The 25,788-nt window shown below is 37.3% G+C and overlaps 1 protein-coding gene across 1 annotated transcript in view; it reads left to right on the forward strand.

The window, feature by feature from the left end:
- The first annotated feature begins 385 nt into the window (after window positions 1-385).
- hfm1 (helicase for meiosis 1) overlaps window positions 386-25,788 on the forward strand; it is a 111,599-nt gene continuing 86,196 nt past the window's right edge. Inside the window, 13 exon segments of the mRNA XM_072274809.1 lie at window positions 386-392; window positions 2,556-2,886; window positions 6,787-7,010; window positions 9,538-9,585; window positions 10,071-10,141; window positions 18,305-18,437; window positions 18,865-19,016; window positions 20,697-20,774; window positions 21,842-22,000; window positions 22,115-22,315; window positions 22,409-22,497; window positions 25,280-25,323; window positions 25,401-25,502. Coding sequence (XP_072130910.1) covers window positions 386-392; window positions 2,556-2,886; window positions 6,787-7,010; window positions 9,538-9,585; window positions 10,071-10,141; window positions 18,305-18,437; window positions 18,865-19,016; window positions 20,697-20,774; window positions 21,842-22,000; window positions 22,115-22,315; window positions 22,409-22,497; window positions 25,280-25,323; window positions 25,401-25,502 — 1,639 coding nt within the window.

The following is a 25,788-nucleotide window of genomic DNA, read 5'->3' on the forward strand; positions in this document are numbered from 1 at the left end:
TCCTTGTGGATATTTTTAGAGTTTAGAGTTACCAGATTTGTTTTATGTCTATCACATCTAGAACCAAGACATCCCAAGAGTGAAGATGTAATCTTATCGATACACAGACCTTATGATGGTTACTCCTCCCAGTAATGTTATTGACTGATGCATCTGCAGCAGATACATTAGTAATAATTTGGTTAAGTAGACCTATTTTGATTCACTTAACATCTGCAGCTGTGTTCTTCAAATCCAGCCATATCAGTTAGTAAAATTGTACATTTGTGCCACTCTTGTGTTTGGACATTGTAGTCTCCCATCCATAGTAAACTCTGTGCCATTGCTACATTCAATACTACTTCTATGTCGTGCTTAGTGTGGAGGAGTACTGGTAAATCTGTTGATGGAAGGTAATTGGTAATTTTCAGATTTCTTATACCCATTTTTTGCCTGATACTTTGAAATATTATGGAGGTCTGTGACTATGTTGAAGACTGAGTATTGTTCTCACTGATTTCATACAACAGTGATACCACCACTGGTGGATCTGCATTGCAATTGAAATAGGACCTAACTGGAAAATTTAATGGTGGTACCTGGGATTATGGCTAATCTATTGCTTGAATAGTCAGTGAGATAACTCTTGCAAATGAATGACTTGCTTGTCCAGATTCACTGATGTTCTCACCAGGTAGCCTGTCTAGTTTTATTTTAATTGTGCATTAATAAATGATCTTCATTACACCTCAGTAATTTATTAGGCTAAGAGTCAACCAATTTGCTGGAGACTGACAGATTTTCCTCCTTGAAGGAAATAGTGAACCAGTTGGGTTTGCAGTTTCATGGTCACCATTACTTTGGATAAATTGTTTAAATTTAATGTAGATGATTTAATTAAATTAATGTAAATCTCCCAGTTGGTATGGTAGGATTTAACTTGTATCCTTGTTTTTAGTCCTCTGGGTTACAATCCAGTTACTTATGAACTATGATGTTGTCCTATGATCTCGGACCTCTGATCTTCTTCAATCTCAGGAGCTTGGATTTGGGACATATTAAGAGACTTTTTGAGATTTTGTTTATGCCAAAATAGACATAATCTTTGAGGACTGGTACATTCTTTGTTGTTTATTTGAGGCTATAATGGGGATTCATTGACTAAATTGATATAGGGCGCAACTTTGATTATGTGATAGTTGAAAATGAATGGTATCTAGATACTGGACAAACGTGTACATGAGAGTTAAATATCATTGTGCATCTATAATCCATGCCTATTTCTCAAATTTGAGGTTCTCTTTGAATTGCCAAAGGAGCTTGCACTTTGTTCATTTTGATTTTTGCTAACAAAATAGCAACTAGAAGCAAATAGTGAAATAAATAATATAACTAAAATGACAGCGATGTTCACTGTGTGTTGCTTCAATTATAGGAGCCTATTCCTGTAGGACAGGCGGTAGACATACTGCAGCATTAATAAATGGGAAAGTATTTCTTCCACTGAGAAAACAATTAAGAAACTATAAAATCAGTGCAAGACCTATTTGAATGATTTAATAAACCTTGGGAATTTGCATAGGCCACATCTGCAGACTGAAACTGGAGTTTTTCCGGGTAGGAAATGCAACCAGGTGATGAATAAGGCGTGCTAGTCTAAATGGTCAGATTTGTACCAGCAGGACCTCATAAACCTGGTCTGTAATATACATATAATGAAGATGCATAGGAAAATGCAATTGACTTTTCTTGCCAAAATACTTTTTATAAATTACAACATCACTTTCTTTTGTACTGTGCTTTGTTATAATTCAGCTTTGGTAATTTGATATATTATAACTGGATTTAAGGATGGACTGTCTAAGTCTGAAATATATCTAACCAATAGTAATAAAGAAATGGCCAAATGTTTGAGAATAAGTAGATAGAGGAAAAACAAGAATAAATTCTAAGTTAAATTTCAACTTAATGCACAAATGAATAATAAGGAATTTTATGGAAGCCTAACAATGAAAATCAAGTTGAAATAAAAAGCATCAAAAGTGATAAGCTATGAGAATGAGTTTTGATATTTTTAAAAATAAATCCAATTTACTAGAGTTTTTCTTTGAAATTACTGTATATAGTTGTGCAAAAATTTGGTGTGGCGTATCACAAAATTTTAGAGTTTAATTAAGCTAATGATTCTTGCAACATTTTTCACTTCATCTCATTCCCCTCAACACAATTTTTAACTTCAGATAGTTAAAAGGTTTTAATATGCTCTACTTCCTTGGTGCTTTCTTATAGAACTATCAGTTAAGCCCTGGATTTCACCTAGCATAGAACCTTGGATATAACAATGTCGAGAAAGAATGTAAATTGATAATGTTGTGTAATCTTTATTTACAGATTAAAGGCAAATTCACTGTACTAATACAATAGCTATATGTGTTGTGTAACATTTTTCAAAAATTCTATTATTCCACAAATTTCATTAAGGACATCTTCTAATGTTTACTCTCTGAAATCTTGTTGAACCTGACTTAGTGCTTGCTTTTTCAGATTACATCTGACTTTTTGCTTTATCTTTTCAGGCATCAAGCAGTCAAAGAAATTTGTACCACCTTTAAAGAAGAATATGGAAAGTGATTGTCAGTCGCAAATGGTTTTTGATTCCCAATATATGCATACCCCAATCAAACGAAAAACATTTGAAATAGGGTTAAATAATTCCCTGAAAGATCAATCTCAGTTTAGATTCAGAAATGACAATTCTATTCCTTCAACGATCCTGTTAAATGACAACAGTAAAGGTCACAGCAGACATCAGAATGAAGAGACATTTGATAATTTGAATTGTCTTAGTACTTCACATCATAACCCCGTGGAGAAAGATGAAAGTGATAAGTCTTTGTTCAGGAAAAGGTAGTATTCTTCTTTTTGTATTATGCAGGACACCAAGTGTTTTTTTTGAAACAAGACTTGACAATGACTGTTTCTCTCTCGAAATGAATTTCCAAAGGAAAGAGGTTTTGCTTTAGGAAATATGTGTCAATATGGACCATCAAAGAAGTTTATTTTGAGGGCAAATCCAAATAAATACTTTAGTCACTCATGTTTAGATGATAGCAAATGGAATAGACATTTGATTTTATTTTTGTTTAATTGATAGTGTCAGAGGATCTGTCTACCTTGCATGCCTCCGGTTTTCCCTTTCTGTTGATTTCACTGGAAAGTAATGGGGAGCGGGGAAGGGAGAGAACTGGAATAGTGGTAAAATGAGTTATGGGACCAATTCTATTAGTTTCCATCAAGCGTGCTATTATATTTCGAGAAGCTTATGGTAAAACCAATATATAGATTAGCGATATTTTTTATCAATCATCCTATAGAGTTCATAGGAGTAAGTGATTAAGATTATTAGAGTGAATACAATTTGCACCTGCCACTCATAAAATTTTGAAGAGGAAATAATCCTGTTTACATCAGGAAAAAATTTGGTAGTTTAGGTTATGTGCTCTGTCAGCTGTCGTGGTGCCTATTTTAAGTGGTCTGGGTGAATTGCTTATTGCAGCACATGGTTTAAATGTAGGTTTGCTGAGTGAATAGAATTTGATAAGACTTCTGATGTAAATCCATGCACCCCTTCAACCCATTGTTTCTCAATAAACACTCTGCTTCCCAAATGAATTTATCTAATGAGTAGTAATCTATATAAGACCCAAATGGCCAAGATACAATCCCATGTGTGTAAAATAAATTGACTTCAATGGAGGACATGGTTAGAGGACAGCAGCTGATGGGTATTCCTTTTGGGCAAGGTAGGGGAGAGCTGGCTAGATTGGTTACTGGTGAAATGTTTGCCATACTTACTTGAAACATTCCTGTATTCATTTACAGAAAGAACAGAATCAGCTGTGGTATTCTCTCTGATGAAATACCATGACTCACTGCCAAATTTTCCAGCTGTCTTCATTGATGATTATGGCATCAATAGGTTTTCAATAGAAATGTCAAAATTTAAAAATGGGCTTTAATCCTTTTAGTACTGAAATGAGGAGGCTTTTAATCAATCCCGTTTACACTTGGTGGCCACTTTGTTAGGTACCTTCTGTGGTTATTTGTGTTACTGTCACCTTCAGTCTGGCTATTCTCCTCTGCCTACTTTGATTAACAAGGTGTTATTGCCCACAGAACTGCTGTTCATTGGACTTTTTTTTTTGTTTTTCCTGCCATTCTGTAGAGCAGGGGCTCCCAATCTGGGTCCACAGACCGCTAGGTTAATGGCGGGGGTCAATAGCATAAAAAAGGTTGGGAACTCCTGCTCCAGAGACTGTTGTGTGTGAAAATCCCAGGAGATCAGCTGTTTCTGAGATACTCAAACCACCTTGTTTGGCACCAACAGTCATTCCACGGTCAAAGTCACGTAGATCACACTTCTTCCCCATTCTGATATTTAGTCTGAGCAACAATTGAAGTTAAAAGAGGATGATTTTTTTTATATACCAGGAATTATATATTTATGACCTGTTTCAACATAAGTACTATAATTATACTGCATACTGGTTGAGTTGAGTGGATATATTTCCCACAGAACACACAAGTTTTCTTCATACATTGGGCACCCTGTAATCAAATTCCTCCACCTTAGAGTGGCAGCTTTGTGTGATGTCCAGTATCCTATAATATTCCATTGCTCTTGCAGTCAACCAAATCATCCCAATCCACTTCCCCAATCCCTCACCATAAGTATCATAATGTTCATTCATTGCCATCATCAATCCACTCACAACTTATTCTCAAGTCCCATCATCCTACAGTGGCAAACTTAACTAGTATTCACTCCGTGCAGCTTTTCTCAAGAAATAGTGGATGCATTAGTGATATTTTTTCAAAACTCTTTAGATTCTGGACTAGTTCCTGAGGATTGGAGGGTGACTAATGTAACCCCACTTTTTAAAAAAGGAGGGAGAGAGAAACCGGGGAATGATAGACCAGTTAGCCTAACATCGGTAGTGGGGAAAATGCTAGAGTCAGTTATCAAAGATGTGATAACTTGGAAAGCGGTGAAATCATCGAACAAAGTCAGCATGGATTTGTGCAAGGAAAATCGTGTCTGACGAACCTCATAGAATTTTTGAGGATGTAGCTAGTAGAGTGGATAGGGGAGAACCAGTGGATGTGGTATATTTGGATTTTCAAAAGGCTTTTGACAAGGTCCCACACAGGAGATTAGTGTGCAAACTTAAAGCACACGATATTGGGGGTATGGTATTGATGTGGATAGAGAATTGGTTGGCAGACAGGAAGCAAAGAATAGGAATAAATGGGACCTTTTCAGAATGGCAGGCAGTGACTAGTGGGGTACCGTAAGGCTCAGTGCTGGGACCCCAGTTTACAATATATATTAATGACTTAGACGAGGGAATTAAATGCAGCATCTCCAAGTTTGCAGGTGACACGAAGCTGGGCAGCAGCTGGAGTGTTAGCTGTGAGGAGGATGCTAAGAGGATGCAGGGTGACTTGGATAGGTTAGGTGAGTGGGCAAATTCATGGCAGATGCAATTTAATGTGGATAAATGTGAGGTTATCCACTTTGGTGGCAAAAACAGGAAAACAGATTATTATCTGAATGGTGGCCGATTAGGAAAAGGGGAGGTGCAACGAGACCTGGGTGTCATTGTACACCAGTCATTGAAAGTGGGCATGCGGGTACAGCAGGCGGTGAAAAAGGCGAATGGTATGCTGGCATTCATAGCAAGAGGATTCGAGTGCAGGAGCAGGGAGGTACTACTTCAGTTGTACAAGGCCTTGGTGAGACCACACCTGGAGTATTGTGTGCAGTTTTGGTCCCCTAATCTGAGGAAAGACATTCTTGCCGTAGAGGGAGGACAAAGAAGGTTCACCAGATTGATTCCTGGGATGGCAGGACTTTCATATGATGAAAGACTGGATCGACTAGGCTTATACTCACTGGAATTCAGAAGATTGAGGGGGGAGCTTATTGAAACGTATATAAATTCTAAAGGGATTGGACAGGCTAGATGCAGGAAGATTGTTCCCGATGTTGGGAAAGTCCAGAATGAGGGCTCACAGTTTGAGGATAAAGGGGAAGCCTTTTAGGACCGAGATGAGGAAAAACTTCTTCACACAGAGAATGGTGAATCTGTGGAATTCTCTGCCACAGGAAACAGTTGAGGCCAGTTCATTGGCTATATTTAAGAGGGAGTTAGATACAGCCCTTGTGGCTAAAGGGATCAGGGGGTATGGAGAGAAGGCAGGTACAGGGTTCTGAGTTGGATGGTCAGCCATGATCATACTGAATGGCGGTGCAGGCTTGAAGGGCCGAATGGCCTACTCCTGCACCTATTTTCTATGTTTCTATAGATAGATAGCTCATAAATCTGACTGTTTGGTGAGAAACTGCTTTATAGAAGTATTTCTTAATTTCTGTAGGACATACTGTCAATCCTTACTTCCATGTTTTAGATAGATATACTTTATTAATCCCGAGGGATTTTCATTCCAAAAAATCATATTCATGAACCTAAACCCTAAACAATTGCCATCCCACTGATGCCCTTACACCCCAAGCTTTTTTACTACCCCTGAGAAAATATCAGGGTTGTAGATCCCTTTTGAAGCGTTAAACCAATACGTTCACTATTTTCCTTCTTAATTACACATCTAGTGACTGAAAAATAATTGTGTTTTGCTAGTATTTTAAGAAGCTTGAAAAGTAATTTCATTGTATTTGGTAAATAAAATAGTGTTTCTTAAAGTCTTAAATTTTCAACACATAAATGTAAGTCACTCTTCCTGCAGATTATTTAGAATGCCAACACCAACCAAAGCAGCAACTGATGACTGTCCAGCTTTTCTTGAGAAGTCCCTGTTAGATGATGAAGAACATGAACTTATAAGCTTTACTGAAAAGCACAGTGAATGTAGTGTAACAGATGACATCAGACAAAAACAGCAGAATGGCACTCAGTATGTGATTAAAGCACACATACTTCCTATGATGCCACATTCATTTAATGTAAAAGGTGAGGGATATTATAATAGCAGATACAGTTGCTTTTTGTGAATTATAGTCAAACCACTAAGTACAAATTAATCCAAATCAGTTTATTATTATTGACATATGTCGTGAAATGTTTTGTGGCAGCAGTATAGTACAAAGACAAAAAATTACTATAAATCATAAAATAATCAAATAGTGCAAAAATTAAGAAATAACAAAGTAGTTTTCATGGGTTCATAGACCTTTCAGAAATCTGATGTTGGAGTGGAAGAAACTCTTCCTAAATTATTAAGTGTGGGTCGTCAGGCTGTGTACCTCCTCCCTAATGATAGTAATGAAACAAGGGCATGTCCCAGATAGCGTGGGGCCTTAGTGATGGATGCTACCTCCTTGAAGCGCCGCCTGTTCAAGATTCCTTGATGGTGGGGACGATTTTGCCATGATTGAGCTGGCTGAGTCTACAACCTTCTGCAGCCTCTTGCAATCCTGTGCATTTGATTCTCCAGTCTTGATGCAATCAGTCAAAGTGCTATCCGCCGTACATCATTGTAAGAGTCTTTAGTGACATATTAAATCTAATTCATAATTAAGTCGAGCCACTGGCATGCCTTCATGATTGAATCAATGTGTTAGGCCCAGGGTAGACACTCAGAGATGTTGACACCAAGGAACTTGAAGTTGCTCACCTTTTCCACAGCTGACCTTTCAATGAATATCGGTGTGTGTTTCCTGACTTCCCCTTCTTGAAGTCCACAATCAATTTCTTCGTCTTGATGATGTTGAGTGTGAGGCTGTTGTTGCAACAGCACTCAACCAGCTGATCTCTCACTCCTGTACACCTCCTAGTCACTATCTGAGATTCTATCAACAACAGTGGTGTCATCAGCAAATTTATAGAGAGTGTTTGTGCAGTGCTTAACCATGCAGGGATGAATGTAGAAAGAGTAGGGCAGTAGGTTAAGCACACATACTTGAGGTATGTCTGTGTTGGATGTCAGAGGAGGAGTTGTAATGATTGAGAAATCTGACTAGCTTTGGAGGCAAAAAGTAAACACTATTTAGCTTCATATGATTTTCTATTTAATTTTCTGTATAATTTAGTATCTTTTTAACCTTATTAAATCCTCTTCCATTTTTCCTGATTTCACTGGTGACGTCTAATTTAGACAAACTCTTACACAGGATTTTACCTGCTATTGCAGCCCTATATTAACTAGTTTCATTGAAGAAGAAGAACAGTCTGCCTAATATTCTGCCTAATAGTCTGCCTAATATCCTGCCTAATACAATTCGATAAATTGTAATGGGATATCCAATGTAATGTTTCACACAATGCTAATCAGTGAAGGTCAGAAAGCCTCATATACAGGGTTCTTTGAAGTCAAGAAAGAAAGTACTCATTGCTGGACCTTTACGCTCCAGTTTTGGCAGTGCCCAGGGTCTATGACATATCTCCCCCCGCACCCCCCCCCCCCAGTCTCTCCTGAGGTCAATAGAAGGTAAAAGTTCAGAAATTTATTGGCTTCCTGGGACAATCCCTGTGGTTATCTGAGTCTCATGGGATGGTTGTTGAGAGGCAGGAAAAGCATGAGAAAAGATATGATTTCCTTAACTTTTTCATTTTGTTTCTGCCTCAAGTATATTGCATGTAGTCTTAAACACCAGTTTTTTGTATGAGTTGAACTGTTTTCATCAGCAGGATATGCTGTGATGGTAATTTGTTCTACCTCAGGACTAATTGAACTTGTAGATAACAGGCAGTATGCTTGCTTACATTGTGAACATGAGCAAAACGTGTATACCAGTGATGGTGTGTGACAGCAGCAGAAAGAAATTTGGAGGGGAAAGGATTTTTAGGCAGATACCCGACAATAGGCTAGTTGAAGCTGATACTAAGTGGTTACAAGGAGACTGAACTTACTAATGAAAGAAAATTAAAGAGAAACAGTGCCAGAGGCAGTGGTAGAGGCAGATAAATTCGGGGCATTTAGGAGACTCCTAGATAGGCACATGGATGTAAGTGAAATGGACTCAGGACTCAATTACAATTGACCCTTAACCTGCCATTCAAATAAAAAGATGGTTTATTGGTAAATTAAGAAACACATTTACCACGTAGGTGCGTGGAAGTAGGTACAAGGGGGATGTCAGAGGTAAGTTTTTCACAGAGTGTGGTGGGTGCGTGGAATGCACCACCAGCGAATGTGGTAGAGGTGGACAAAATAGGGTACGTAGGTAGGTACATAGAGCTTAGAAAAGTAGAAGGCTATGCAGTAGGGAAATTCTAGACAGTTTCTAGAGTAGGTTACATGCTCAGTACAACATTGTGGGCTGAAGGGCCTGTAATGTGCTGTAGATTTTCTATGTTCTATATGAAATACAGTATATCTTTAGTTTTGTCAGTCCTCACTAATAAAAGCAGGAAACAACAAGATGCAAATTTTACAAAATGCAGATAACTTTTGTGAAAATAACTCAACAAAATAATGATTGAAATGCTGTCCAGTTTTCTTTGATTCTTTAAAGATTTAAAATTTTTTTTCTTATAGATGTAACAGGCAAGAGTTCAGGAACTTTGAGAGCAGTCACTGAAATTCGTATCCTTTCAATATTTGTGAGCTTTTTATTGTTAATCAAATGGATGGGACTAATTTATTAAATCCTTTATTTAATTAGATTTTGAATAGAAGTTACACCTTTCTTGGTTTTAAAATAATTTCTGCAACAATACTTGTTGTCTTTCGGAAGCTTAGTGAGAGGATTAATTACAAAAAAAGTCTATTTGAAAGAATTTTAAAGTTATGTAGACTAGTCTTTAAAAATGTGTGATAAAATGTAATAGGCAGTGGAAAGCTTTCTAGTTTATTGATGGAAATATTGCCACTAGATGGCAAGAGCTGCACATGTTACACTATTATTTTTTAAGTGTTTGTTTGCTGTTGAAAATTAGTTATGCTGAGACTGGAACAGACCGCACATTGTTAAGTTTTCTGTTTCATTACTAAATATTTAACAATGTATCAGTTGGTAAATACTGTTATTAAAATGGCATTAACTTAATCCTTAACACAAATGTACACAGCGGTACAATTTAGAAGCATTTTCAAAGAATTTCCTTACTTCAATTATATACAGTCCAGAGTGCTAGATGATGTATGTATAATAATTAATAGCTTTATGTTTTTTTTTAAATTAAGGCTCTTTAAAAACTTATGTGCATATATGGAAGAACTGGAAAGAAAAATTTAATGATTGAGTAAGGCTTGACATAATAAAATAGTTTTCAAAATATTAGCATTTTTCAAAATTGTGCAATTTAAAAACAAGAGGTTCCTGTGAAAACAATTTAATTAGTGGTAACGTGAAATGTTATCATCTGCAGCCTTCCTATGTATTAATCTTTATCATTTCTCAGGCATCTAACAAATCATGTAATTGGCCTAAAGTTGGAAAGTCTGTTAATCTTGCTCTGGATTTTTCAGTGTTTGTAAAAACAATATTGCAGCACACTCGAATAGAAGAACAATTCTTTATACTTTATACTTTATTGTCGCCAAACAATTGGTACTAGAACATACAATCAAAGTAAGAAATTAAAACATGAATCTGAAATTTAACTTCTTACTCATGTTCCACGTTTAATAAGGTGATGGATGATTGTTTTCCTCAGTGCCATTGTCCTGCACTAATTTCATATCTCTTGATTCCCTTAATATGAAAAAGTTTGTTGATTCCTGTCTTTATTATTCTCAGTGCTTTCCTGGGTTTGGAATTCTAAAGGTCTAAATCCTTGAAGGAATTTATTTTCATCTCTATCTTGATTGGTTGACACCTTATTTTGAAACTGGGACCTCTGTTCCTAGCTACCCCAGCCTGTGGAAACATCAACTCATCATCCCCATGTTCAGCCCATTTAGACATTTCTGTGTTTCAATGAAGTCACCTCAGCCTTCTAAACTTGAATATATGCCCTGCTTTTTTTCTCTTGCCATCTCAGGAATTAATCCATTGGACCTTTGCTGCACTCCCATTTTGCAAATGTCTTATTTTAGATGAGATTACGTGCACAAGATTCCACATACACTCTCTCCATACTGTTTATCTTCCTAATTTCTTGCTATACTAGCAAGTTAACCTTTTTTGTTTCTTACACAGCCCCTCAGGATTGAGGATGTCTTACTCCTAATTTAGTTTTGTAGATTCTGCACTGAGTAATGAAGGCACTGTTGGATTTACAGAATCTTCTACCGATGGGACAGATGGAGGCTGACAGAGGAATGATCCCCTGCTTCCACCACTTAGGCAAGGACCTCTTTGTGGTCCTGGTGCATGGCCTCAAGGTTTTCAAGACATTAATAGAGTATAGAATGCAAAAACAAGGAGGTCATGATGAATGTTTATAAAACACTGGGTTAGCCATGGCTGGAGTATTATGTTCAGTTCACAGTGTAACTCTCTGTGTGAAACTTCCAGAGCAGATAGGAGATATTTACTGAAACAATTTTAAGAATAAGGATATTAGTTTCAAGGATTGCTTGGAGAAGCTGGAATTGTTTTTCAAGGGACAGATAAGATGGAGAAGGAATCTCATGGAGGTATTGAAGAGTTTTAACAGAACAGTTAGAGAATAACTTCATATCAGTGAAAACGCCAAGAAGACATAAAGTGCAGGTTTGTGAAAAGAAACAAAAATGGCATGAAGAACAGCTTTGTTTTGAAGAGAATGATTAGTGTATCGAAGGCACAGCCAATAGTAGGGGTATTGTCAATTGTGGCATTCTGAAATGAGTCTGATAAATATGAAATGGAAATAGTTTGCAGGCCTCAGGAGAAAAAGAAGGGACTGTATTTCTTTTGTATACTGTACATCTGGTATGAACTCCACAATACAAATGGCCCTCATCTTTATTGTAATATATCTCTGATTTCTGGCCTTGTTATTTAGGAATGCCAAAGATACTCTACTAATGCAGTAAACAAGGATGTAGTAAGTGTAGCAAGCCAGTGTGTTTAAATTAATATGTTAAGTACTAATATATCGTACTACCTATATACCTTGGCTAGTTAGCAACTTGCATGAAATGCCGTGGTCTGTCTGGTGAAAGTAGTCCATATTAAAATCAGGTAGGTGCTTCAATATTTTGACCCAATGATATGTATTCTAGTATGGATGGTGTATGGTTTTGGAAGCAGCTTTAATATGCTGGCATCCTAATCCAACATCTACTTTTCCCTTTGTGGTGGTATTCATAGGTTTTTGAGGTGATGTTGAAACTGTGGTGAGTTGTTAGATGAGCTATGAAACAAATAGGAATCGTTCAGTTTCTTGACTGTTCTTTCTGTATCCAAACAGGCAAGCAGAAGCTATTCTATCATATTCTTGGCAGGTGCTTTAAATGATGGTAGACTTTGTGCAGTCAGGAAGTGAGTCAACGAGAAATCATTCACAAAAGAATACACAGACTTTTACCTTATGTTGTAGCTGTAGCATTTATGTGGCTGGTTCAGTTGAGTTTCTCATCTATGCTGTTTCCCAAGATGTTAGAGGGTGTTTTGTTATTAAAATGTGAGTGAATGTCAAATGAGATAGATTTACCCTTGCCCAGCAGTTGCATGGGAATTTTTACTTGGCACTAATCAGCTGGTCTAGATGTCCAGCTTTTGCTACATGCAGACACGTTTTATTTTGTAAAGATCTGTGAATGAAGCTAATAAAGGCTGAAGACAGACCCTGCCTTGCACAGCATATCCAAGGGCTGAGACTATTGACAAACACAAGCAACTTCCTTAGTGCTGTCAGTTTTACCAGGAGATCTTTGTGCCACATACTGTTCAATGATGCTATGATATTAAAGCTGACCTTACCACTAGAATTCTGTTTATTTTTCCTGCCGACCACTACTGCAATAAGTTTGGAAGCTGAGTAATCAAGGAAGACACTTAATAAGCAGATTATAGAAGTACTGTTAAATACGCAGTTAATGATTGTCTTCGGCCTTTCACTAATGATCGAGAGCAGGATAACAGAATGATAATCATAATTCTTGGATTTTGTGTACAATATAATGTATTGTGCAAAAGTATTCACCCCCCTTGGAAGTTTTCATGTTTTATTGTTTAACAACATTGAATTGCAGTGGGTTTAATTTGGCTTTTTTGACACTAATCAACAGAAAAAGACTCTTTTGTGTCAAGTGAAAACAGATCACTACAAAGTGATCTAAATTAATTACAAATATAAAACACAAAATAATTGATTGCATAAATTTTCACCCTCTTTTAATACAACACACTAAATCATCACTGGTGCAGCCAATTGGTTTTAGAAGTTACATAATTAGTTAAATGGAGATCCATTTTTGGAGACCTGTGTGGAGACAAGGTGTTTCAATTGATTGTAGTAAAAATTCACCTGTATCTGGAAGGTCCAGCTGCTGGTGAGCCAGTACCCTGGCAAAAACTACACCATGAAGACAAAAGAAAAATCCAAGCAACTCCGTGAAACGGTTATTGAAAAGCACAAGTCTGGAGATGATATAAGAAATTTTCCAAGTCACTGAATATCCCTTGGACTACAGTTAAGTCAATCATTAAGAAATGTAAAGAATATGGCACAGCTGTAAATCTGCTTAGAGCAGGCTATCCTCAAAAACTGAGTGACTGTGAAAGGAGGGGACTAGTGAGGGAGGCCACCAAGAGACCTATACAACTTTGGAGGAGCTATAAGCCTCAATGGCTAAGGTGGGAGAGACTGTGCATACAAGAACTGTTGACCGGGTGCTTCACCAGTTGCAGCTTTATGGGAGAGGAGCAAAGAGAAAGCCACTGTTGAACAAAAACTCAACATGAAATCTCGGCTAGAATCTGCCAGAAGGCATGTGGGAGACTCTGAAGTCAGCTGGAAGAAGATTCTATGGTCTGATGAAAAGAAAATTAAGCTTTTTGGCCATCAGACTAAAAACTATGTTTGGCATAAGCCGAACACTGCACATTTTCAAAAATTCACCATCCCTACCATGAAGCATGATTTACTGTAGTAGGCCCTGGATTGCTTGAGAAGGTAGGGGATAAAATTAATGCAGCAAAATACAGGGAAATCCTGGAGGAAAACATGATGCAGTCTGCAAGACAGCTGCAACTTGGGAGAAGATTTGTTTTCCAGCAAGACAATGATCCCAAACTAAAGCTAAAGCTACACAGGAATGGCTTAAAAACAACAAAGTTAATATCCTGGAATGGCCAAGTCATGGTCCAGACCTGAATCCAATTAAGAATTTGTGGCTGGACTTGAAAAGGGCTGTTCACTCACAATTCCCATGTAATCTGATTGAGCTTGAACAGTTTTGTAAAGAAGAATGGGGAAAAATTGTAGTGTCCAGATATGCAAAGCTGATAGAGACATTTCCATGCAGACTCAAGACTGACTTGAAGTGGATGAGTAATTAAGCAATCAATTATTTTGTGCTTAATAATTGTAAGAAATTTAGACCATTTTGTAGACACTTGTTTTCACTTCAACGTGAAAGAGTCTTTTCTGTTGATCAGTCAAAAAAGCCAAATTAAATCCATTGTGATTCAATGTTGTAAAACAATAAAACATAAAAACTTCCAAGGGCGTGAATACTTTTTATAGGTGTTGATGCTTAAGACATTTGCATAGTACTGTATTTGTCAACGTGAAGTGGAGGGCGAGTTTGTAAATCTGACTGGAGTAAAGGATATTGTGAATAGCGAAGGTGAATCACTAAGGAGGGGTGTGGGACAGGTGGCAGAGAAGGAGTGCATGGTTCGGGGATTGCGTGGGTGCAGACACACCCAGACTTGAGACACCAGTCCAGGTCATTTGATCTCAAACAACTGGTTTTATTGATCATTACAGAATGTCTCTCTGGTGCTTCCTGCTCCGTCTCCTCTTCCTTCCCCTTTTCACAACTAGGATTTTCTTCTCCCTTCCCCCTTCGCAGTCTTTCAGAATTAGGTTTATTATAATTCACATATGTGATGAAATTTGTATTTTTGCAGCAGCGGTACAGTGCAATACATAAAATTACTGCAGTACTGTGCAAAAGTGTTAGGCACCCTAGCTATATACAGTATATGCACCTAAGACTTTTGCACAGTACTGTATACATAGTCAATTTTATGCATGTTGGTCATCTATAAGTGTTGTAGTTTTGCTCGCGAGACGCAGCAGTATGATTATTCAGAAAGTGATCATGATGCTAATGCTATGTACCATCCAAAGTGCCCATATTTAAAGATTATAGAAGAGTGAATAGATGCCTGTTAGAGAGAGAGGCATTTCTTTGGGTTAATCATCACAGATGGGACCTCAAATCAGGAGCAGAAAAGCAAAATAGGTATTGTGAAAGAATAATCCATTGTTTCAGTTTCATGGGAGATTGGAGAGGAATGTTGTTACAGACCTGTTAAAATCTCCAAAGTCATCACAGCTCTTTGCAATTTTGCTATCTCATAAAAAATTAGTCTTTAGAGAAACTAAGAAGGGAGAGCAAAGAGAAGAAAAGGCAGAAGAAAGCAGTTATACTTGCCTTTCCATTGGCTACATGGAACTATCCATATTCCAATCCTTCACCAGTAATACTCCTCAACTCTTTCTCTGCTACATTAACAAACTCATTGATGCTACTTCCTGCACCCATGTGAGGCTTTCATTTTTATCAACTTTACCACCAACTCCCACTCCACCCTCAGATTTACGGTATTAGGTCCATCTCTGACACATCTCCATCCTTTCTTGATCTCTCTGTCTCCAACATCTTTTACAAGCCCACTGACTTCCGCAGTTATGTTGACTACACCTCTTCTCACCCTGTCACTTGCAAGAATGTTATTCCCTTCTCTCATTTCCTCTGTCTCTGCTCCATATGCTCTCATGATGAGGCTTTCCGTTCAGGACAACTGAAATGTCCACCTTTTTTCAGAAAACAGTGTTTCTCTTCCATTGCTATCAATGCAGCCCTCATCTGCATCTCCTCCATTTCTGACACATCTACCCTCACCTCATTATCCATACTCATCCATGTTCTCCCTGTCCTCTACAAGCCTCAGCAATAATATTCTCCACAACTTTTGCCATCTCTAAAAAAATACCCCACCAGGCATATCTTGTCAACCCCTCTCCTCCCCTCTCCATTTTCAAAACTGTTCGCTTTCTCTATGACTCCCTTGTCAGCTTGATCCTCCCTACCAACATCCTCTTAGGCACTTATCCCTGGAACTGTCCCAGTATTACACCTGCCCCAATACTTTCCTCCTAACTAATTTTCAGGCCCCTAACTAGTCCTTCCATGTGAGGCAGTACTGGTGAATTCATCACTATCATTTATTGCATCTAGTACTCCTCCTGCATGGTCTCCTCTTCATAACTGAGGCCCCACACAGACTGGGGAATTACTTCATTCAGCACTGCCACTCTTTCTACATAACAACTACATTCTCCCAGTAGCCAGCCATTCTAATTCCATTCCCCTTCCCTCACTGACAGATCTGTTTGTGGCCTCCTCTACTGCCAAGTTGAAGCTAGATGCAGATTGGAGGAACAACACCTCATATTCCATCTTTGTAGTCTCCAACTGATGGCATCAACATCGATTTCTCTCACCTCTGGTACAAACTCCCCTCTCTTTCCTTCCTACCCCTCCCCAGTTTTCCCTTTTTCCTCTAGCCCTACTGTTTTGACCTGCTCATCAGCCATACCTTCCTTCCCCTGGCTCTCCACCTCCTTCCTTTTATTCCATGGGCCATTGTCCTCTAATCAGATTTCATCTTCTTCAGCCTCTTCCGTTTAACACCTTGCAACTTCTCACATCATACTCACTATCCTCCCCAACCTTCCTATCTTCCTCTTGTCATCTGGATTCATCTAGCACCCACCAGCTGGTGCAGCCTTGCTCTCGCCCAATCTTATTCTAGCTCCTGTCTCTTTTCCAGTCTTGATGAAGGATTTCAGCCCAAAACATCAATTTCATTTCCCTCCACAGATGCTGCTGGATCTGCTGAGTTTCTCCAGCATTTTGTTTGTATTTGTGTGTGTTGTTCCAGATTGGCAGCATATTGTGTTGAGAAAAAGTACTTGAGGGCAAATTTTCAGGGCAGGTGAGTAGAATTAATTTGACACTTCCAAACAGCACAATAAACTGAATTCCCTTATTCTGTAGGATGGATTCACATGGAAAGGATGTACCACAAAGCAGAATTAACGACTGTGATTAAGAACTATTGCACTGAGTAACCTGTGTTTTCTGCAAGATTTACTAACTCTTTAAATTTATTTTTGAATCATCCTGTTTTTTTTCTTGAAGGGAACCTCTTTTCCCTTCACCATGTTTAATAATTTGTTAATTTGGTTAAGGGTATTTATTAGATTGAGATTTCGGATTAATTTTATGTATTTATGCTATGTTCTCAAATATTTTTCTCAATTATAATGCATGTTCTTTACTTTATTGATCGCTCCATGCCTGTTATTTGGAAAATAGAACAGGGAAAATGTACAATCTAAATGTAGCATGATATATTGAAGATGTCACCTTTGCGTCGTATTACCTAATTAGTTGGGGAGAATTTCACCCATTCACTTGCAGGACAAGCAATGATTACCAATTCCTAATTATTTGAACTTATGTCTCCAAATTATTTCTCCAGACTTCTGATAATATGATTATGAAGACACGTAGTCTCCTTTTATTGTCATTTAGTAATGCATGCATTAAGAAATGATACATTATTTCCTCCAGTGTGATATCACAAAAACACAGGACAAACCAAGACTGAGAAAACTGACACAACCACGTAATTATATATATAGTTACAACAGTGCACAATACCATAACCTGATGAAGAAAGTCTGTGTGCACAGTAAAGTTCAAAGTTTCTCAAATGGCCCACATCTCACGCAGTCGGAAGAGGGAAGAAAAACTCTCCCTGCCATGCTGACCACGGTCCGACTCTGAGTCATCCGAAAACTTCGAGCTTTGATCAGCTCTCCGACACCAAGTACAGAGCACCACCTCTGGCCGAGCGATTCGACCTCTTTCTCGGTCACCAAAAGCAGGCAGGGCCGGGGATTTTGAGGCCTACCCTCCAAAAGATTCCTGACCACACAGTAATGACAGCAGCGGACGGGCGTTTCAGAAATTTCTCCAGATGTTCCTCTGTGCTTTCACGGCTATCTCCATCAATATGAGTAAGATGCTGAATTCTGTACATGCAAAAAGAAAGTTCTACAAGTTGTAGATTGTTGTCTTCTAACATTTAATTAATTAGGTTTAAAATTTTCTGGATTTTCTTTAGCTCCTTTATGGTGAAAAGAATTTTGTGATTTGTTCCCCAACTGGTTCTGGAAAGACTGTGATATTTGAACTAGCAATCGTCAGAATACTGATGGAAGTTCCAAAACAGTGGTCCAGTATAAAAATTGTATACAGTAAGTTTAATACAAAGGCTTAAATTAAGTTCTTTATATACTAATACAAATACTAATACTTTATTTCTACTATAATTTTAAAAAATAAATGCAAAGCCAGTGCCGTGTTTCCACCTATATTCTGTTAATTCTGTTGGTATATTCAGCTGGCATATTTCAACTAAAATACAGTTTATTCACAATGAAATCTGTACATAGACGTGATTGTGAGACACACAATTGCAGAAATACAGCCAAACCATTATAGTAGCCCCCTATGAGAAGAGGGAATGATTTGCATTTTTAGTGAATAATTTTGAACTGGTTTACAAAATGAATACTGTATGTACAGTATAATTGTCCTTTATCTTTAATTTTGAAAGGAGCTTGTCCAATTTGTTCCATGACTTTTCTTCAAGACATGTAATGGAATCTTTCATTTTCCTAGTGGCTCCAATCAAAGCTTTGTGCAACCAGCGATATGAAGATTGGAAAGAAAAGTTTGGATCTATTGGATTAACGTGCAAAGAGCTTACTGGAGATACAGAAATGGATGATTATTTTGAGATCCAAGATGCACATATTATCTTAACTACTCCTGTAAGTTTCTGCACTGAGGAAACAATACAAATACAAAAAGGAATGATAGCTCAGTAGAAGCTACTTTTGTTAGAATATTTCCTTCAATAAAATTCCCTTAAATTTATTTTCTTTGCATTTACAATAATATGATGTTTCATTGGACTTCATAGACACATAACTACTTCTGAACTAGTAGCTAACCAGGATTATTAGAAAATTTTGTAATGAAAGCATCCGCCTAATGATTTCAAGTTCCAAATTTCATTCATTGCATTGTTTAGAGCAGGGGCTCCCAACCTTTTTTTATATACCATAGACCAATACCATTAAGCAAAGATCCATGGTTGGTTTAGAGCAATTACAGATCATAATTATTTAGAGCAAATAACACAAAATGTTGGAAAACAGAAGAGTGCTATTGCTGAATTATAGAAATTTATGTAAAGAAGGAAATAATTCAAGCCATTGTGCCTTTGCTGATTATTTATAGGGACTGTCAATTGTATTTATTTTTATATTTCTTATGCCCTTTTCATTCTGTTTCCAGTATTTTAACACTGTTCCTGTTTGGACAATCCGTATCCTTAAAACTTAAACTGAGAATAATCTTAACCACTTTATTTCCTGTAATTATAATTTTATGTCTTCTAGTTCCTGGCTCTCAAATTAGTGGAATTAACAATTTGCAGTTTAATAATCTAAATACTTAAATTAGTTTTCATTGGATGAGCAAACGTCCGTGTAACTAAATCATCTTTGGAGTTATTTTTCACCAGAAGTCCCAAAAGTGGACACAGTAGCAAAGGCATATCAATGATTTAATGGGTTTAGGATTACCCCTTTTTCAGTCTTTACTCCTGTAGATAACTCTAGAATTTCATATGCTTAATTTTTTGTTTCTTATCCTCATCTGTATCAGTATAACTAAATTCAAGTGATAAATTAAGCAGAATAATGAAGACAAAACAGAGCCTTGAGTAATATCAGTGTTTACAACCCTGCAACTAAACATTGTGCATTGACCATATGCCCAACTGTATTCTCTTTAATAAAGTATGCTGTCATTTTATCAACATGTTCCGCAGATATCACATTTTCAAATGCTTTTGAAATTTCATATCAAAAGTACTTTTATCAATATTGCTATTTCTTCAACTTTACTTAAATTTATGAAATATGACTGACTTTTTACAAATTTATCCTGTGTGTCCTTAGTTAACTGTTGTCATTCTCAGTAGCAAATTTATATTACTATATGACTTCTAGAAGGTTAACCACTACCAACATTTGACTAAATTACCTAGTTACTTTCCTTATATCCCTATCATGTGTTTTGAATAAATGTGATAAATTGACAAGCTTCCCATTTTCTCATATGTGAAGGCTTTTTGGTGATTGTGGTTTTGGTCTTTTCTACTTCCAGAGTACAATATATAATTAGTTAAGGTAGAATTGCGATGTTCAAAAATAGGGTATTAGAGTATAGATTTAATGAATATAGTCCTACATGAATTTTTTAATTACAATAACTAAGGAATGGAACATATTCCCATTGACAAATAAGGAATGTTCCACACTCAAACTAATTGGACAAAACTATTTTGGGAATGTTTTTATGGTCCTATCAAAAGTTGTAGCCATGTGGTTTATATAAATGTATTTTTGACAAATTTTGTCGAGTTTCCAATTTTTTTTCAGGAAAAATGGGACACTATGACAAGAAAATGGAGAGACAATTCATTAGTACAGCTGGTACGGCTTTTCCTAATTGATGAGGTAATGGTGTATATATTGCACAGTGAAATTTTCCAACTTTTGAAGTCATTAAGCTGAAAATTGTGCGGTACCTATAAGAGGCATGTCAAAGTATACTGCATGAGCTTAAATGGCAAATAAATCTCCAGCTGTCATTGGAGAGCTAGCAAAAGAGAACAGTAGAGGATAGGGCTATGGTGTAATTGAAAGGATTGGAAGAAATAGTTGCTGTATATAGGGTTAGTCCTTAGTTGCTTGTTTTCTTCTAATATTCTGTCCTGGATTGCTTGAATGGTGTGGATGGGAAGAAGTGGGGGTTGGTCAGCCTGGGCAGAAGGAGTGAACAGCCCATCTGACCTCCTATTCAAGTTAGGCATAATGACCCTATTCATTTCACAGAACTCAAGCTCAAAGTGAAATGCCTTAAGTGGTTTGTTAACTATTTACTTTAAAAGTGTTGTTACTAAATTGGTTTGGTTTGTTTTTGTAACCATTAAAAAAACTAATTTCGTGCTATTTGAATTGTTGTTATATATCTTTGATTATTATCAGTAATTTTAAAATGATTTAACTTTTGACAATAGCAAGCTATCAAAAAGCCATCAGAATATGCCTGGGGCAAATCTCAGGGTTTGCGTGATCTACGTTACTCAATTTATGAAGCAAGCCACTTGAGGCTGTACATACCAGGAAAATGTTAAGTAATAGGATTTGCAGGAACAATTATGCTAACTTGAAAGCAAGCTTAGTATGAGGGCCAATTCTTTCTTGGGCCTCATCTGTGCAGAAGAATCTTGTGCAAGTGATATCAAATCATGTATCACGTGCCATCGTTCTGTATAGTCAATAGTGCCCTATGTATTATGGACACGTAGCAATCTATTTTTGTGTTACAAAAAATGTTGCTATATGTTGTAGCACTTAGGTCATTTTTCATTGAAGTTATAAGTTGTTGTTTATTTCACAGGTTATTACTTTTTTTTAACTTTGAAGAAATTTCAGACATTTTATATGCTTAGTCCTTTTGAAGAAAATTCAAGTTAATTTATTTCCATTTTCTGAAGTGGCAAATTTCTATTCTACTGTAGGCACATGTTGTGAAAGATGAAAGTCGTGGTGCAACCCTTGAAGTTGTTGTCAGCAGAATGAAAACAATTCAGTCAATTGTCTTGCGTTCTTCTGGTCAGCCTGCAGATAAAGTACTGAGATTTATTGCAGTTTCAGCAACTATTCCAAATGTTGAAGATGTAAGTCTTTTCACATCTTTCTGGATAAATTAAGATTTCAGAAAGAAAGTAGGATCATTTATCATGACATTTTCAATTAATTTTATTTGTACATCTTTTGTTTTGCCTTCTAAGATTGCAGAATGGTTATCTGATGGAAAGGGACCTGGAATTTCCATGAAGATAGATGAAAGCCATCGACCTGTAAAGCTCCGCAAAGTTGTACTTGGATTTCCTTGCTCGAATAATCAAACTGAATTCAAATTTGACCTGAGCCTGAATTACAAAGTAGCTAGCATTATACAGACATACTCTGAACAAAAACCAACTCTGGTGGTATTCATCCTTTTAATTCTGATTATGATTTTTTTTAAGGTTGATTATCAATAGCTCAATGATGTTTTATTAAAGGACATTTTTAACTTTTAGTTCTGTGCTACAAGGAAAGGTGTACAGCAGTCTGCATCCATACTTGCAAAAGATGCCAGATTTATTATGACCATGGAACATAAGCAAAGGTAATGTTGAAATCATGTTGAAGTGCACACTTTTTGAAGTTTGGAAGGTGAATTTGTAAATTCATGGACCTGGATGAAAACTCAAATGTTACACACCGTAAGTCTTTTTTATATGATTAGACAGAAAATAACTAGTTGATTTCAGACCTTAAGATATCTTACTTATTGCCTGTTACGCTGCTGGCTGTCTTCCATCTTTGTCTGTCCAAACCGTCACACACAGATGTAGAAGAATTGCTGTTCCTGTAAACATTTTTTTGAGCATTCAGGGTTGTTAGCCCTGAGTTGAGGATTGGTGGTCCACTCTTAGTCTTGTCTCTACCCTTTGATTTGTTTGGCATGGGTAACCCTACCAAGAACCAAAGCACAAGACCCTGAATGTAGCCAACATAGTTCTCTGGGTCATTGAAGCATGGAAGTCACCAAACCCTATGGCACGGTTTGGTCCTCTTGGAGGAAGATCATAAGATATAGGAGCAGAATTAGGCCATTTGGCTCACTGAGTTTCTCTGCCATTTCATTACGGCTTACTCCCCATATCCCTTCTTGGCCTGACTAATCAAGAATCTATCAACCTCTGCCTTAAGTATACCCAATAGCTTGGCCTCCACAGCCACCTGTGGCAACAAATTCAACAGATTCTCTACTCTCTGGCTGAAGACATACCTCCTCATCTCCATTCTAAAAGGACAGCCCTCTATTCTGAGGTTGTGCCCTCTGGGCTTAACTCCCCCACCATAGAAAACATTCTCTCCACATCCACTCTAATGAGGCCTTTCAACGTTTGATAGGTTTTAATGAAGTCTCCCCTCATTCTTCTGAATTCCAGTGAGTAGAGGCCCAGAGACATCAAATGCTCCTCATATGACAAGCCTTTTGATCCTGGAATCATTTTCATGAATCTCCTTTGAACCTTCTCCATTGTCAGCACATCTTTTCTTAGGTAAGGGGCCCAAAACTGCTCACAGTATTCCAAGTGAGGCCTTACCAATGTTTTATAATGCCTCAACATTAATAATAAACATAATAATAATAATTACTTTATTGATCCTGTGTGGGAAATTCTTTAGTTACAGCAGCAACATTTTTAAATGCACTTAGCCGTGTGCAGACAACTAATAATAAGGTACAGAATAATAATATACACAATGATAATGTATGAAATAATAAAACCGAGACTATTGTACTATGATGTATGATTGTACATAGAAACATAGACAACCTACAGCACAATGCAGGCCCTTCGGCCCACAATGCTGTGCCAAACATTTACTTACTTAGAAATTACCGAGGGTTACCTTGCTTTTATATTCTAGTCCTCTGGAAATGAATGCTAACATTGCATTTGCCTTCCTCACCACAGATTCAACCTGCAAAATATAAATTAAGAAAAGCCATTTATTTTTGGCTTGAGATGTTAAAGTGACTATTATTAGGTACTAAAAAGAAACTGACAATCATAGCTTTAAGCAAAGTCTTTATGTTTTTGTCACATCCATTTATTTATACCTTGCATGTGACATATAATATGGAGCGAATATTGTATGCTGAATGATTTTGATTTGTATTGGTCTAGTAAAGGCTGTTTTCTTTTCAAACTTTTTTTTCTTTTGTAAGGAATAATTTATGCATAGAAATAAGAAGGTAAAAAAGGATTGTACAATCCAACACATTATCCTCCGGAACTTCGTCCGTCTCCAAAGGGATCCTACCACTAAGCATATCTTTACCTCCCACCCTCTCCACCTTCAACAGGGATTGCTTCCTTCACGATTCCCTTGTTCAGTCATCCCTCCCCAGTAATCTTCCTCCAGGCACTTATCCCATACACCTCTTCCCTCACCTCTATTCATAGCCCCAAACTGTCTTTCCAGGTGAGGCAACACTTCACTTATGAATCTGCTGGGGTTGCCTTTTGTGTCCAGTGCTCCCAATGTAGCTTCCTGTACATTGGTGAGACCTGTTGAGCACCTCCACACCATCCACCACAAGCAGGACTTCCCAGTGGCCAAACATTTTAATTCTGATTCCCATTCCTGTTCTGATGTGTTGATCCATGGCCTCCTCTTGTGCCAAGGTGAGGCAACCCTCAGGGTGGAGGAGCAACACCTTACATTCCATCTGGGTATGCCTCCAAACTGATAGTATGAATAGTGATTTCTCCTTCAGGTGAACAAAATTACTCCACCCCTCTCTATTCCCCAATCTGACCTATTACTTCCTCCTTGGTCTTCTCCCCCTCCCTTTCTCCTATTGTGTACTCTCCTCTCCTATCAGATTCTTTCTTTTCCAGCCCTTAATCTTTCCCACCCATCTGGTTTCACCTATCACCTTCCAGCTAGCCTCTTTCCCTTCCTCCCACCTTTTAATTCAGGCACCTCACCCCTTCCCACTCCGTCCTAAAGAAGGATCTCAGCTGAAACATTCACTGTTTATTCATTTCCATAAATGCTGCCTGGCTAGCTGAGTTCCTCCAGCATGTTGTATGTGTTGCTTTGGATTATGTAACTTTCAAAAATAAATCTGCTGTGGGATTAGTGGGTTCCTTTAACTCTTGCAAAACCAAGGCAGTCCTACACCTTCTATTTTGAGTACTATGACAGTTTATGTTATTGGCACTTGTTGACTTAAGATATTTGACCTTCAAGAAACATACATAAAATATTGTGCTTGTGCTTGTCTTTAAAGAAACATCATCCTGAATTTTTAAGGAAAAACTTGTTTTGTTTCAAAAAGTAATATCTGAATTTATTCTTTTATCCAACTCTTCTGAACACAATAGACTGCAAAAATATACTAATTCAATCAAGGATGCAAAGCTGAGAGGTAAGTTATTTATATTTTGAATTGTTTTATAAGTGCAATTCTGTGTTTTCTCTGAAGCCTAAAATGTGTTTTAATAGATCTGTTCACATATGGAGTTGGTTACCATCACGCTGGCATGGATCTATCTGATAGAAAAACTACTGAAGCTGCCTTCACTGCAGGAGATTTACCAGTACTTTGTAAGTCCCTTTGGATGGTGCTTTTCTTATTCAACTTTCTTCAAAAATGTTTAATTGTTTTATTATTTTGTTTGCCTCTTTTGGGCAGTTCAAGGTAAATAGATTTAGGAGGCAATTAAACATGATTAAGAGTGTATTTTTTACTTTCAGGTGTCTTGGAAAACAATAGCAAGATCTGGGGATTGTAACATGTATCCTTATATTAAGCACCAACTACTACAATGTAACATGTGACTATCCATTCCTTTAGTTGACCAAATAACAACCACCAATTCGGAAGTAGTAA

This window comes from Mobula birostris, chromosome 12, assembly GCF_030028105.1.
Source record: "Mobula birostris isolate sMobBir1 chromosome 12, sMobBir1.hap1, whole genome shotgun sequence".
In the NCBI taxonomy this organism is placed as follows: domain Eukaryota; kingdom Metazoa; phylum Chordata; class Chondrichthyes; order Myliobatiformes; family Myliobatidae; genus Mobula; species Mobula birostris.